At 44.5% G+C, this 15,339-nt stretch overlaps 1 protein-coding gene across 1 annotated transcript in view; it reads right to left on the bottom strand.

Annotated features, from left to right (window-relative positions):
• Nucleotides 1-15,339, bottom strand: part of VMA12 (vacuolar ATPase assembly factor VMA12) — a 100,909-nt gene that overhangs the window by 57,491 nt on the left and 28,079 nt on the right. Inside the window, exons 4-5 of the mRNA XM_086955176.1 lie at nt 12,588-12,630; nt 11,898-12,010 (exon numbers count right to left, since the gene is read on the bottom strand). Coding sequence (XP_086811302.1) covers nt 11,898-12,010; nt 12,588-12,630 — 156 coding nt within the window. The remainder of the gene's footprint in view (nt 1-11,897; nt 12,011-12,587; nt 12,631-15,339) is intronic.

Here is a 15,339-nt window from a genome sequence, read left to right on the forward strand (position 1 = left end):
GCCTGTGTACAATAAATGCTTAGCACTACCATCTGATATGCCTGTTTGCCCACACTAGTACAAAAGAGAGCATTTGAGTTATCATCTGTGCCTCTGTAAACCAACTAAGGTATACATGCCTATTTACAGTGTACCTCTCTTTGGTCCACTATATAAAGAGCCAGCTTCCTACATTGGTGGTACAGCGGTGGAATATAAGACTTTGTATTTAACCCCTTCACTGCGGTGGGTATTCCACCGCAGTGCCAAGGGGGCGGGCGGAAGAGCGGCGGGCGCATGCTGGTGACGGAACCGCTCCGTCACCAGCGTCGGTTGCGCTGTGCTTATGACGGAGCTGTTCCGTCATGGCCCCGCCCGCTCAATAGAACGCTCAGCGCAGGCGCGGAATTCGCTCCGCGCATGAGCGGCGGGCGAGCCATGACGGAACCGCTCCGTCATCAGCACAGCGCCACCACAGCTGATGACGGAGCAGTTCCGTCATCAGCATACAAGGGGTTAATGTACCATTCTGTCAGTAAAGGAATGCCACAGAGTAATCCACAATTTGCTTTAGTTGCCAAAAATATTTTTCAAATTTTGTTTTTCTTTCTCCAAATTTCTAATCTGCTCTTTTAGGGCCTTGGTTAAGTTCCCCAAACCTTGTTGTTTAGAAATTTCCTAGACAGGTAGGCATGTAAAAATTATAATCTGTAGATTTTTTCTAACTAAACACCATGTTCAAGGCAGAGGGTAGTACACAGGCACTCAACCCGGCTCCCTACAAGAAACTTAGGTTGGTGCAATTTAAGGGCCTCTTCACAGCATGAAACTTTGCCAGTGGGCCTAAACCTACCAAAGCTCACCTCCAGAACAGGCAGGCTGGGCAGGATAAAGCCATGGCAATGGAAACCAACACAGATTAAACTGAGTAGGTAAATGTCAGTGAGGATGATGAGGAAGTCTCCAATTCACCTACTGAAAGTACCTCTGCTGGGAGTACCTCGAACAGTACCCAGAAGAAATAGATGAGGAAGATGCAGATTATCAAAAAGTAGCTAAATGACTAGCCCTTGAAATTAAACTCTTAGCTCTGGAAAAATAAATAATGGAGATGGGCCTAGGACCCATCTCTGGTGGCAGCAACAACTTGAATAGGGAGAAAGAAGTAGCTTTTGACCCCAAAATCCCAAAAGGGATTGTCCCTAAATATACAGAGCGTGATATCACCAAATGGTTTACAGCCGTTGAGAAGGCCTGTAGGATGAGAAAACTCAACCAGAAGTATTGTGGCTCTCTACTCCGGGAGCCGTTTACAGGAAAGAGCAGAGATAGACTCCTGACACTAAATGAGACAGATGGTAAGTCTAATGACCTCATGAAGGGAACCCTGATTGAGGTCTTGGGACTTACCACAGAGGAATATCTAATTAAGTTCAGGAAGACTCAGAAAATCTCAAGGCACTCCAGGGTTGATTTTGTAGACTTTTCAGTGAAAACAGTAATTGGCTGGCTGAAGGGTGGTCAGGTGCAAGATTATGATGGGTGTTATAATTTGCTTATGAAGGAACATTCGGCATGTTAATATTTCTGAAAAGTTGCTTCAATACCTGGTGAACCTGGATTTAGTCTCTCTTCAGGAGTTGGGGGAGACGGCTGATCATCAGGCAAAAACTAGAGTGTCCAATAATAATCATTGAAGGCGTGACCAAAAGAAAGAGAAAAAGTCAGACCACTCTAAAAATAAGGAGTCATCTGTAGGCCCCCTCAAAACCTGTCCAGGAGGGTGGGCTCCAAGACATCACAAAACAAAAGTGGGTACCAGGCTAAGGCATGGGATCACAAAAAGGCTTGGTGCTTTGACTAAGCAAATATGGCACCAAACCAAAGACACTTTCCTGTCCTAATACACCCACTAGTGTACCCCCGGGAGTTGCCAGGTTAGTCTTTGAGGAGAATTCCTCGGATGAGGAAATCATTGTAGCTTTAAACTGGAAAGTGGGACCAAAAGGAGAGTTGGAGATTCAAGAGGGAAGCAGACACTTCCACCACCTACTGGTGAATGGAACCCCAGCCACTACCCTGAGAGATACCTGTGGCAGTCACCATTCTGCATGACATGTTGGTTCTCTCAAACTAGTACATCCCAGATGAGACTAGAGGAGTAAGGGCTATCCCAGGGGAAGTTACTGCTTATCCTGTGGTGCCTTTAGTACCCCTAGAAATAGCTGTGTCCCTTAGTTGGAGAAGGGACATAGTCAGTACAGACCTCCCCCTTGATTGTCTCCTTGGAAATTACCTCCCAGAGGATGGTCTAAGCCTATAAGAGGTGCTGGTCCAGTGTCAGTCCTCTTCCAATGATTCTGGAGGTGCTGAACCTGCACTTAGAGCAAGAATGTCCCAGAAGAAAAGAGAAAGGATAAAGTGTAGGAAACGTGGGCAACGTTTAGCCAGAGTTCCAGTAAGCCAAGGGCCTCCTGCCCCTGCTGGGGAGGACTTCCCAAGTGGCGCTAGGGAAGCACACAAGATGTCCTGACCAGTCGGGCAGCTGTTAAGAATGAGATGGTGGCTCCTTAGCTAATAGAAGAGAGAGGGGAATGAGGGATGTAGTAACCCCCCCCCCACTCTGAAACAGCAGAGAGACCCCCTGTTCTCAAAAAAGCCCATACGTTAGCCCCTTCACCTGCCAGTGAAGAGCTAAATGTGTGGTTCTGGGCACTAAGAGCAGTCCCTGGCCTCCGCAGGGTATTCGCCTTAATGGCTGCACCGTCATTGGCATGGTGGTCTGACTCCATGTCAAATAGCAAGCTAGGCCCCCTGACCCGGTTGGTCATGGTGGGGTTACCTAGGTTGTGGGTAACCTCTTTGGGTGAGCTGGGGGTTGCCCTGGCTAAGATATGTTTAGCAGAGGTTGGCACAGCTAACGCCAAAGAAAAGAGAATGGGCGAGGAAACTAAAGAAGCAGACAGAGTGTATTTTAAATGGGGTCCTTCCACTGTTGAGGTAGATCAGCTTCCAAAGGAAGTGACCTGGACAGAAGTATGTAAGGCAGAGTAGGCCTGCAACAATCCAGCCTGTTTCCGTACTCTTTCTCGACTGACAGACTAGGAAGCCTCTCCCAGGTTGTGGCCGAGTCTTGTGCCCTGTTGGCTGGGGGAAGAGAAGGCTTGTGCAGAAAACTGTTTTTTTATTGCAATATTACCCCCAATTGTTGCCTGGTATTTGATGCAGCTTTCACTGAAGTGCACTGGGTTCCTGCTAATCAGGTCCCCCAGTACCAGTGTTGTGTTCTTTGCCCAAAACAAGACAACTGATCACTTGATCTCCAAGTGACCAGGCCTTTAGCACCTCTTTAAGTCCCTAGTAAGCGATACCTCAGATACCTAGGGCTTAGATACTAAAGAGGGTCTCTAAGAGCTTCAGCATACCTTGTGCCACTCTAAGGGACCCAGCATCAAACTCATACAGACTGCCACTGGAAGCTGCATGACATGGTGCTCTAAAAAGTGAAAACACAACATGGCAAACACTTGGTGCCGTGTCCCCTAACACTACATTAATATTTGTAGGTCATCCATATATCAGGCCTTACAACCCTAAGGCAGGGTGCATTATATTACATGTAAGGACATATCTGCATGAGCAGATATGCCCCTTTGCTGGCCAGGTCAATTACCTACAGTATAGGGGAACAGGGAAGCCATCTTAAGATGAGATCTAGGCACTGGTCAAAACGAGTTTCCAAGCTACATAATGGCTTTACTGAAACCTATGGTGTTTAGTATCAAGCACCTTGTATTAATAAAACACACACTGGTTTCAGGGGTGAATTAATTAATTCATGCACCCAAAGGGTACCGTAGAAGCACCCTCTGAACCCTACTAGCCTTCTAGCATGCTAGCTAAATGGTCCCATCCAGCCTGCCACCACAGAAGAGTTTCTGACCCCTTAGCAGTTGAGAGCCTTGCTTACAGAGAACAGAAACAATGCCTGCATGCAGGGAGGTGTCATCACCTCGTCACCCCTCGCTTTACCAAAGCTAGAACGGGAGGGCTGTCCTTCCCGGTCAGAACCACGATCCTGTGGAATTCCTTGCCCGAACACATAAGAAAGGCCAACTCGGAGTCTAGCTTCCAGAAATCCCTGAAGACATGGCTCTTTAGTCTTCCTTAGCACCCGGAGGATTCCACATACTCACCCCACCTCTTTCTAGGCCTCCACTGCCAGCGCCGCGACACTCCCGTTGGGTGTAGCCGCACGCTCTATAAGCTATGTAATAATAATAATAATAACCTCCTCCTCCCGGAAGGCTGGTAAATCAGCCTATCAAGGCCGGAGGCTTCAAAGTTCTCTGCAGCCTTTGATATGTGACCCAGGGCTTCCCCAGAAAGGGGAGATGCCACCCCCTGGCAAGGCCCATCTGGCCCCAGGACAGGCAGGACAATTAACGATACAGGAGGAGTGTTTCACTACCAGGCTGGGCACACCTCTAGGGTGAAAAGCCTCAAGTCAACACGAAATTAGGAATTCCACCATCTTTTAGATGTAAAACAGGGGGGGGGGGGGAATCTATAGCCTCTCTCATGGCAAAACCATGGAATACACTCCCCGGTCACCTCCGCCTCATCCACTCAGAACTCTACTTCAGGAAATCCTTGACAACCTGGATCTTTGGAGCCTCTGACTCTTTGTGCGTTTCACTTATCTAACCCTTGCGCACTATATGGCAGCTTCCGTCAGAGCATTATTTATGATTCTGCATAGTGCCAGGATACTCCTGCGGAGTGATAGCTGTGCTTAACAAATAATATATATATACATACAGGCACCAAAGAATCAATGCATGTTACACAGACTTACCACCTATGGGGACTACCGACAAAGCAGCTGCCCAGGAAGAGGTAGTTGTGCTCCTATAAGTCAGACACCTCCTCCCTCCAAGTGTGGGGATGCCAGGACTGATCGGAGCCACACAACACTAATACCTGTGGTGCAGGATTCTTGTCATCAACCAAGGCTTGCTGAGACCAAACTGGACACCAACACTGAGGAAATCCGACCTGCACATTGAGGGATTTCCGGGTCATTGAACCCACAATGAGAGCGACCCTGCCGTCTTGTTTGCCCCCTTCTGCGGAAACCACAGATAAAGAGCGAGTCCTCGACCGCCACCACACGTCACCTCAAAGCAACCCTGTACCCCAGCTCCAGACAAAAAATGATATCTAGTGAGGTGACAGCGCCCATGTGGTCGTGAGAACCACAAGAGCAGAGCTCATCCTTGGATCTGGCCAGACTGGACTTTCAGTCAACACATGCAACTTCTTTCTGCAGGCCTCCTCCAACCGCGAGTGACTCCAGCACTGAACCCCGATGCCAAAAGACACCGCTGCATCTGAGCCCCACAGTCTGAGGGCAAGTGGACCAACAGTGCCCCTACGTGCCCAAGTATCTCAAGGGTCGAGCTCCCCTGTGGGTTCCCATGGACTGTTCTCCCAGTCCCAGCCTGCAGGCTCTTTCTGACATGACATTCCTTCATTGAAGTGGAAGGGGCACCCGATACCGTAACATACCTCTGAACCCGGATGCGCCAAAGCCTCCCTAAGTGACCTGTTGGTGTTGTCTTGCACCTTGCTCCATAATCACTCTAATTCCTGAAGAACAGTCCCATAAGTCGCTGTTAAGTGCCTGAATGCATGTCACACGAAAAGGGTCACGGGTCCGAATTAAGAGGAGGTTATCAAACTGTCTGAATGTGCTCTGCATTCGCGGTAGGGGGTTTCCCTTTTCTGGGCGGTTCCCCTCACACACCAGAGGTGTCCTGCTTCATCATAGGGGTGCCGCCTCACGTGTAAGACCTAGTCTTCATGTGGGCTACAACCCCCTCTCTACGAGGGAGGAGCTCAGGGATGTTTTTATTGAGTCAGACCAGGTGTACTAAACCCCTATGTGAGACTGGGGTGTGTATAAAAAAGTGCAATGCTGTGATGTGAAATTTAAAAACTGGCTACAGGGTTAGCTATGTTGTGACTTTATTCAGCTACCCGGCGTCAGGATTAAAAACAGAGATTTGCTGATAACACAAGTGCCGACATTAGAGACAAATGTGTAGATTACTAGACCAACATGGTTCGGCCAGAAAGACCTATAATACTGTCACGGCCTTCTTCAGGGTCTAACCCTGTAGTCAGTTTTAAACTTTCACATCACAGCACTGCACTTTTTTATACACACACCAGTCTTACATAGGGGTTTAGTGACCCTTTTCGTGTGACATTAATTTGGTGGAGAGTTGGCTCACGCAGGTCCTTAAAACTCCTCAAGTGTAGTTATTGTTAAGTGCCTGAATGCAGTCAATGTTTTGACCCATAGGATAACATTACATCTCCCAAAAATTGCATTGTCACTTTTGAAACCCGTAAAAATTCCTAATTTGAAAAGTACTTACCTGATTCAGATTCTCTTGGGACCCAAATTCAAATAAAAGTATGTGTTATTTTTATAAATTGGTGTCGGATTTCTTTATTGAGTGTCTCTCACTTACTGCTTTTGTGTGTGCAATGAATGCTTCGCACTACCCTCTGATATGCCTAACTGCTCGCCCACACTACCACAAAAGAGAGCATTTGGGTTATCAGCTGTGCCTCTGTAAACCAACTTGGGGTTTGCCTGGACTCTTTGCACAGTGTACCTCTCTTTATTTTTTTTTATTTTTAAGGTTTTATATAGCGCGGACAAGATCTTTGCAGATATCAGAGCGCTTTACAGAAACAGGAGGTAGGGTGGACAAACTCTAGAAAACAATATAATATTCGGTAGTGAGTGAGTTGCAAGGTAGGATAGCAATCGAATAAGAGTAAACACACTAATAAACAATCAGGAAACCAATAATATAGAAGCCGTGCAATGTCTTTGATCCAGTAGCAATCGAAAAAGATTATAGCACCCAAGGGGGTGAGTAAACAAACTGTTGAAAACAATATAGTAGTCAGTAATAAGTGAGTTGCAAGTTAGGAGAGCAATCAAATCAGAGTATAAACCCTAATAAACAATCTGGAATCCAATATTATAGAATCCGTGCGGTGACATTAATCCAGTAGCAGTCAAAAAAGAGTATAGCACAGATAAACACTCAGGTAGCCGATAATATAGGAGCTTTGTTCTACTATATAAAGAGCCATCTTCGTACAGTTAGAATGTCCAGTTTGGTGAGCAACAGGAAGTCTCTAATTTCAGTTCTGTGTGCTGCAGTGGATCTCCAATTGTGCAGCATGCATTTTGTTGTCTGTGGGTGGAGTTTTTAGTCGATTCTGTGTTAAATATTTGCGAGAGTTTTTCAGTACAGCAACATGAAATTCAGTTACTGTGAAGGACAGAGAATAAGTCATGACTCTGGGGAAGAGGGGCATACAAATCAAGCCCATTTTGGTGATCTGCAAGAATCAGACTATTTGTATAGAAGACTCCAGTGTTGAACATTTTTTTTATTTGTGTTTGGAGGCGTATGTTTTAAAGAGTAGCACAAGAAGCACTAAGGGAAGGAATTATCCTTTTGTCATCCAGAAGATGACAGAATTCATGATCAGGAAAAATTCACTGTCAATTTCAAAGAGAGCTTGTTTAGAAGGTTCAGTCACACTTACTTTAGACAGACCTCATTGGCTAAGATGTCACACAGCGAAGCGATAGAGCTGGCCAAAACATATCACTTGACGCCAACCAGAAAAAGAGAACCCACCACCAAGATCCAGGTGATCACTGGTATCGGGAGAAACCCTTTGCCACCCAGGAAAATGGCCAGACCGCCAGCACACCTCTCAGATATCCCCAGGGCACCCACCTCTCAGAAACACAACAGCAACTCTAGTAATACCAACTGTCTACTTATAAACTGTAGATCTGCCTCCAAGCATGCTACTGAACTGGCGGAAGACATTCTTAACTATGACATCGATATTGCATTCATCACAGAAAATTGGCTTATTGAATCATCCTACCCAATCCTCGACCTACTTGTTCTTCCTGGGTTCTCAATCTTCAAAAAAGACAGAATGGACCAACAAGGCGGTGGCTTAGCCATAATCTACAAGGATCCCATCACAATGGTGGAATCTGTTTCCTCCACTTATTGCACTTTTGAATATCTCAACACTACTATACGGATGAAAAATGATAAAACAACAAATTGTCACCTCCGTTCCACCCCCCGGGGAACACTCCCCCCTTCCACGAACACCTATCATGCCTAGTAACACACTGCTCACTCTCAGAGGCCAACAACATAATCCTAGGCGACTTAAACCCTCCATTGGAATGATGAGAAAAACACTTTAATCCAATCCTTAGAAGAACTCTTACTTGAGCACAAACTTTTCCAAAACTGCAAAGAACAAACCCACAACAGAGGTTCAACCCTTGACGCCATTATAACCCAGGAGAAGACGATAACCATCAACAACAACCTCCCAGTCGACTGGTCAGATCACTGCATCATTCTGTTCCACTTAAACTGGAAGAGCCATACCCCAACCATGCTAAGAAAACCTCCAGTGGTCCAGGTTCCCCTAGCCGATCTTGAAGAAATAATGATCTCTAGCCTTCCCCCCCAAAACAGACAATGTCCCAACGATCGAACTCACAACCCACTTTAACTCTATGATGTCTATGATGTCAGCCGTCCTAGACCAAGTAGCCCCTCTGAAACTGAAAAGGATTAGAGACACCCCTTCGAGATCCTGCTTTAACAAGGACCTCAACACAGAAAGAGACAACTCAGAGCCGCAGAAAGACTCTGGCGAGTAAACCCTTCCTCAACTCACCTCGACCAACTCAGAGCAGAACTCAGGACATATAAAAATCACATCATCAATGAAAAACCAGCCTTTTTCCGCAGCCCCCTTGTCAAAGCAATAAATAGTCCGACAAACCTTTTCAACATCACAATAAACCAGACTTCTAAACCACCCGCTAAAGACCCTCAGGGCTACAAAGAACATTGTGATATATTCACCAAATTCTTTGATGAGAAAATCACGATGATCAAGTCCTACCTTGAACGCCACAAACAAATGCCAACCATAATTTCCCTCCACCCAACAGATACAAAAAATCCCACCCTTCTCTCCCTTGACTCCAGAGTTGGGATCCCCATCCTGAGACAAATGAGGGATACCAAACCCTAGGATCCCCCTCTACCCTTAATTGTTGGAAAGCATTTAACCCACTCTCAGAAATGGACATCTCCAAACTAATTGCAAATACAAAACCCTCCTCCCACATCGCAGAGCCCCTTTCGGCCTCCATGGCAAAAAATCTCAATCATGTCATTTCACCCCTCTGGACAATGATAATAAACAGCTTCCTAAGCACGGGGGTCATGCCAGACTGCCTCAAACTTGGCCAAGTCTCTCCACTACTACAACAAAACGGGCTTAGACCCGGAGGACCATAACAACTTCAGGCCAATCTCAAACCTGCCCTTCCTGGCCAAAATCCTCGAGAAAAGTGTCCTACTCCAACTCAGCCAGCACATCGACACCAACAATCTCTTGGATTCTCACCAATTTGGCTTCAGAAAGGGCTGCAGCACAGAAACAGCCTTACTAAATTTAGCAGATGACATCCACAAATATATGGATGCCGGTCGCTGCTGCCTGCTCATCCTCCTAGACCTATCCGCGATCTTTGACACGGTGGACCATAAACTTCTTCTCAACACCCTTAAACAACGGATCAGAGCAGACGGCATGGTGCTGAAATGCTTCACATCTTTCTTTCACAACCATTCTCAACAAACCAAAATAAACAATGCAACTTCTGATACCTCCGCTATAACCAGAGGTGTCCCACAGGGCTCAGACCTCTCACCTACTCTCTTCAGTATCTACATGGAGGCCCTCACTGCCATAATCAATCAAGCCAACATCACCTACCACCTCTATGCAGACGATATCCAGCTCTATTAGGAAGTTTCCTCCCCAGAATACATACGTCGTCTAAACAATACTCTAAAGAAAATCCCAAACTGCCTATCATACAACCACTTAAAACTTAACCAAGACAAGACGGAAATCCTTCTCCTCTCAAACGACAGACAAACCCACCAGGTCCAAGAAAGGATAAAGCTTCTGGACTCCCTAAACTTCGAGCAAACCCTGCCTGGCTCGGCCGAGTCACTGGGAATCATACTGGACCCCAACCTGCACATGAGCTCACATTAAGGCTACCGCAAGGAGTGCCCACTACAAATTAAAACTACTCAACAAAATCAAGCCGTTCCTCCCGCCTAATGATCTCAAGACTGCTACATAAGCCCTGGTTCTATCCAGACTAGACTACGGGAACGCTACCCTCATAGGCACCGCAAAATCCCACCTAGCCCATATGAGTACAACTCTAAAAGCAGCAGCTAGGATGGTCACTGGAGCTAAAAGGCACGATCATATCTCCCCCTCCTTGAAAGATCTCAAATTGCTCCCTATTGAAGCTCGCTGCCAGTTCAAAACTGCCCGTCTCAACCACAAAGTCATTCACACGGGTAAACAAGTATACCCTGCAACCAAACTCACCAAGGCAGGCCAGGCAAGAAACCCGAGGAGCACCAACAACCTACTTCTCATTTTCCTAAAGAGGCATAAACAAAAAGCCCTGGTTTGCTCTGGAACTCCCTACCAGCAGATCTCAGAACTAACCCCTCCTTCGTGACCTTAAAAAAAACTAAAGGATCTCCTGCTCACTCAACACCTTTAACCTTCGGATCTATTCACCGTAGTTACAATCTAGTACTTCTCGACTTTTTTACCTGCCTTCCAAACGGCAGTCCACTTTGTTCTGTCTGTCTGTTCTTTCTTATTACCTATGTACATGTTGTAAAGCGCTCTGATACCCTCAGGTCCTGCCAGCGCTATATTAAACTCTCTAAATAAATAAAATAAAAAATCCCGGAAAATGCAAGTCTTTCGATTTGTGCCAGATCTTTTTGTGCCAGGTCTTTAGTGACCAGAGCCTGATGATTGCTTGAAGGCGATAGTTAAGATGCATCTTTACCATTGATTATTAATATGAACTGTATGTGTAAAGGCAGTATGAGTGAACTGGTTACCCTACTCCTTTTGTATAGTATATTCTTAGCCTCATACTCCTAATCGTAAAGTTAGGGTTGCAGATCTACTGGCAGACCTGTTTTCTACTTCTGTGCACCCTCTGGCTGTTCCCATTGTCATTTGTGTCCTGCATCTCTCCATCAAAAGAAATGTCACATTCTTGAAACACGACAACAATATGGCTATATGTTAAGGGCTCCCTTAATGTAGTCCATAGAAGCGAGACCACGGCTGACCACATTGTCTTCCAAGAGGGCCTTTCCTTGTTCAGGAGTAGAGTGTGGGGACAGTTGGCTGAAAAGCTTCTTTTTACTATGTACTTTCCTACTAGGATGTGTGCAGGTCTTTAAGGGGTCAACTTTAACCGTTTCGAATTTTATCTAGGCTTCGAAGAGGGGCCCACCTTTTGCTTTCACCTGCCCACTCTCAGTTGCCAAGCTCTGAAGAGGTTCTCAGCATGAGAACCATATCTATTTCTACCCCCTGAAGTTCTGACCCAGCATCATAATGCAAGAAACTCCAGTTCTGAAATGGTTCCCCACCTTCAGTCAGCCACATCAAGATCCTGAGAAGAGGTAATCATCTTCATCTTGCTCCCAATCCCCAAATTCTAGAGTCATAGCTACCCAAATACACTCAACCCCATGCAGAGCCCACCCTCAGAATTAGCTCCCATGGGATGTCTAGTTCTACAAAACACCCAATTTTATTTCTAAAGCAATGCCTAGCTTGTTTTGTCTCTGAACACGCATGCAACCAAACATACACACAAATTCCCCACCACCCCCATGTCATAGCTTAACTTTATTTATACTCACCGCTGCAGAATCAGTGAAAATATACTGGCTACCAAGATAAGTACAAGCAAATGTAGCAGCCAAGGTAATCATGAAGTTGAAGATTGTGACAACCACTGCTTTCACAGATCTCACTGTAAAGTAGAGCACAAAAGCAGAGATGTGGTAATGGAGAAAGGTGCTGCTGGATACTTAAGTATGCCTTGTATGCCTTAGCTCATTGCACCAACAGAAAACAATAATTAGAAGAAAAGAAAAAAAAGACAAACCTGAGCACTTGATGTATAGCTCCATCAAACCTGTCATTAACCATTTCTTGGCCCACATCTTCCCCACCAGCTACTAACCATAATACTAAATACAACATCTCAGTCCAAGTTCGATGTCTCGCACTATATTCCTCCACCTTATCAAGCAACAGCCACAGTTAACAGCAAAGGCATATTTCATCAACCAATTACACAGATCAGAACACCGCCCAAAAACACTCTTCTAGTCGATAATTATAAGCTTGACGTCTAGGCACCAAATGTAAACAGATTTAAAAAGAATCCCACATTTTTTTTTATTAAACACTCGTGAAAACACTGAACATACCCCACGAGCTCAAATAAGAACCGCATTATTAGTCTCTAACGAACATGTGAAAATAAAACGATACATGCTGTGAAGAAGTGAAAGTGCCAGTCACCACTGTTCTGGCCAACTCACCTTGTCTGCCCAGATCTGCTAGAGTACCATGCCGGGAAAGTTCCTGGACAAAAGTAAGAGATTAAACATTTTATTTTACAGAAGGAACTTAGAATGAGGCAAGGCGTGCAACAGACAGGGCCAAAGACACTGCACTAAATTAAAAGTTTCACCATACACTGCCCTGGCGGCCCTCAACATCATGAGCCCGTGAGACTGGGATTGCAGAGTCCACGGCTTGTGCATTCAAATCTTTTTAAAAGGGATGAGCACCTGTGTTCCTGTCTATATTACAGTTATTTAAGGATGTGCTGCTCTAAATACCAATGGCTTACTAGGCTGTGTTTCAACACCTTGAAAAACAAAGAATCAATACAAACAGCAGATCCAAAAGTAATTAAAGTATAAAAGAAAGATGGAGATAAATACTGCATATTCATTTTAGTTTATCAATATTGTTCTCGTATTTGGTTTATATGTAGTATATACTTAATTCAATAAAGTCTTTTTTACACCAATGCAAACAGGACTCTCAGTGACATCACAAGAACTTACAGGATTCCGACACGAAATATCACATAAGTGAGAATGGTGTCAGAACTTGCATTTTCACTTACCAAGTTATGCATTCCTCTCAATGAGCTAAGCAACCATTACGCGCGAGAGAGCGCGCGCGCGAGAGAGAGATTTGCTTTTCTACTGTTGTGCTGTACCTATTCTGTGAGGAAGTTATCTTCTCTTCATTCATTCAATCATAGTTGCAAAACTATACGTATTGTTTTTCTTGGGGCTCGGTATCAAGTTCCACACAATTTTATTGGTACCACTAGCTACTCCGATCCAAAACATTGTCTTTACCTTCTTTACATAAGCAGATGATTCTAAAATTATCTTGAGAATGGATGGTGATGTTAAAATCCAAGAAAGAAAAATTTAAAACATCTATAAAATATATTTATAAAACATAACTGCTTAAAAATTGAATGACAGCTTGCAAACGATAAGCGCTTCCAAGACAAAGATTCATGGATGGCACTGCCATCTGGTCCTCAAATTAAGAGGCCGGATGAATTTAACGCAACAGCTCGTCTCATAGACAGCTTTAAAAAAATTGGTCACATCTCGCTTCATCTAGGCGCTTTGCTTTGGCTTATTCAGAAAAGGTGCTTTTTGAAGCGCTCTTCGTCTGCCACTGGCCCAAGTATGGTTGAGGACGTAAATCCATTCAAAAAATGCTCTCAACGCCCTTCACTCATCCTCTGCCAGTCTTCTTTTCATCTTCATAGAATGTCCTCCAAACATGAGATTCATTACGGCCAAATCCTGGAATACGCTCAGGCATTTCCTAAGAATAACTACATTCCATTTGACTTTCAGAAAAGTAGCAAAACTATACTTATTTACACATCGAGTGTATACCTCTACCTTCTCTGTAGCGTGAGCTTTAGGGCCAGGATACCCTATGTGGGCAACCGTAGCACTTTATAAATAGTTCATTCAAGCAAAGCTTGAACTGCTGCTGCATGATGTGTGCCTGTCTTATGATGGGGAAAGCTTGCACTATTTGTGCTCAAGGTTTACCTGCTCTATGAAGAAAGTGGTTTTCCACAACTATTGCCCAATTTCATGGAGAAAATAAAAACAAAAAATATATCAAATGCACTTGCATAAGATGCCCTATGAGCCAGAAACTTTCATAATTTTTTATATAAAATTCCTATATTCCTAAGGAAGGTGCCTAACCCCATTGAGGCAATATTTGAGTGCTGAAACATGTTGGCGGAAAAGATAAGCCGGGTCTTTGATCCCACTGTTCTTAATGTTGTGGTAACGAGATACCAGTAAAAACATTTTCAGCTCACCCACACAATTTTAATATAGGTCTAACAATTTAACAGAGGGAAACTTGTCAATATAAGGGAGTGACAGTGCAGGGAACATAAGCTCATGCACTTTAGGGAACCCATAAATCAGAGACTGTACAACTACTAAACAGCAGTACTCCTAGATGCTTCATAAAGTTAATCTGGATCCAACTCATGAAGCCTAACAAGCTAAGCAGGTGAACGTTCATGATCATATAAGAGTACATGAATGAATGGTAATTCGATAACAGGTTTGGCTATTTCTTCCAGGAGATTTGTACTTTTGTACATTTTAGTTTATTGAAGGACAGCATACATCAGTTCTTTAAAGCCTCTCATTCCCTTTTTAGTATGTTAACTACTTGTGCTGTACCAGTCCTGTAAGTGAAAGAAAACAAAGTTCCCTCCACTCCTGCCACCTGTCCTTTACTTATTCTTTGTTTTAGGAAAGGTTACGCTGCTGCGGTCCATGCTGTATCTGCTCTATTTTGAAGCTTTGTGTACCTTATGCAACACAAAAGATACAGCAATTTGCAGCGCCATGGTTAGTTTTAAGGCATGATGAGAATGAAGGAGTTACACCCTAATAAAATATGTGATCATGTGTTTACAAGTGAAACAAGCAGTTTTTGTAAATGGACTGAAAGTCTTTTTGAAATGTTAAGAGATACCTGGCAAATGGCTCTATAACACCCTGGGACTGTTCTGCATTTTAGCCAGCATCACATTGTCTTGAATCCAAAATGTTATGTTACATGGATTTGTATAGCACACCTAATCACCTGCGAGGGTTTCCAGGCGCTGCAGCAGGCATGTGGGTGTGGGACTAAGGTGTTGAGTGTCCGTCCCCTTAGAGTTAGTCGAAAAGCCAGGCCTTCAGTTTCTTGCAGAATTCAAGAATCGAGGAG

The sequence above is a fragment of the Lissotriton vulgaris genome, chromosome 2_1, assembly GCF_964263255.1.
Source record: "Lissotriton vulgaris chromosome 2_1, aLisVul1.2, whole genome shotgun sequence".
Classification (NCBI taxonomy): Eukaryota; Metazoa; Chordata; class Amphibia; order Caudata; family Salamandridae; genus Lissotriton; species Lissotriton vulgaris.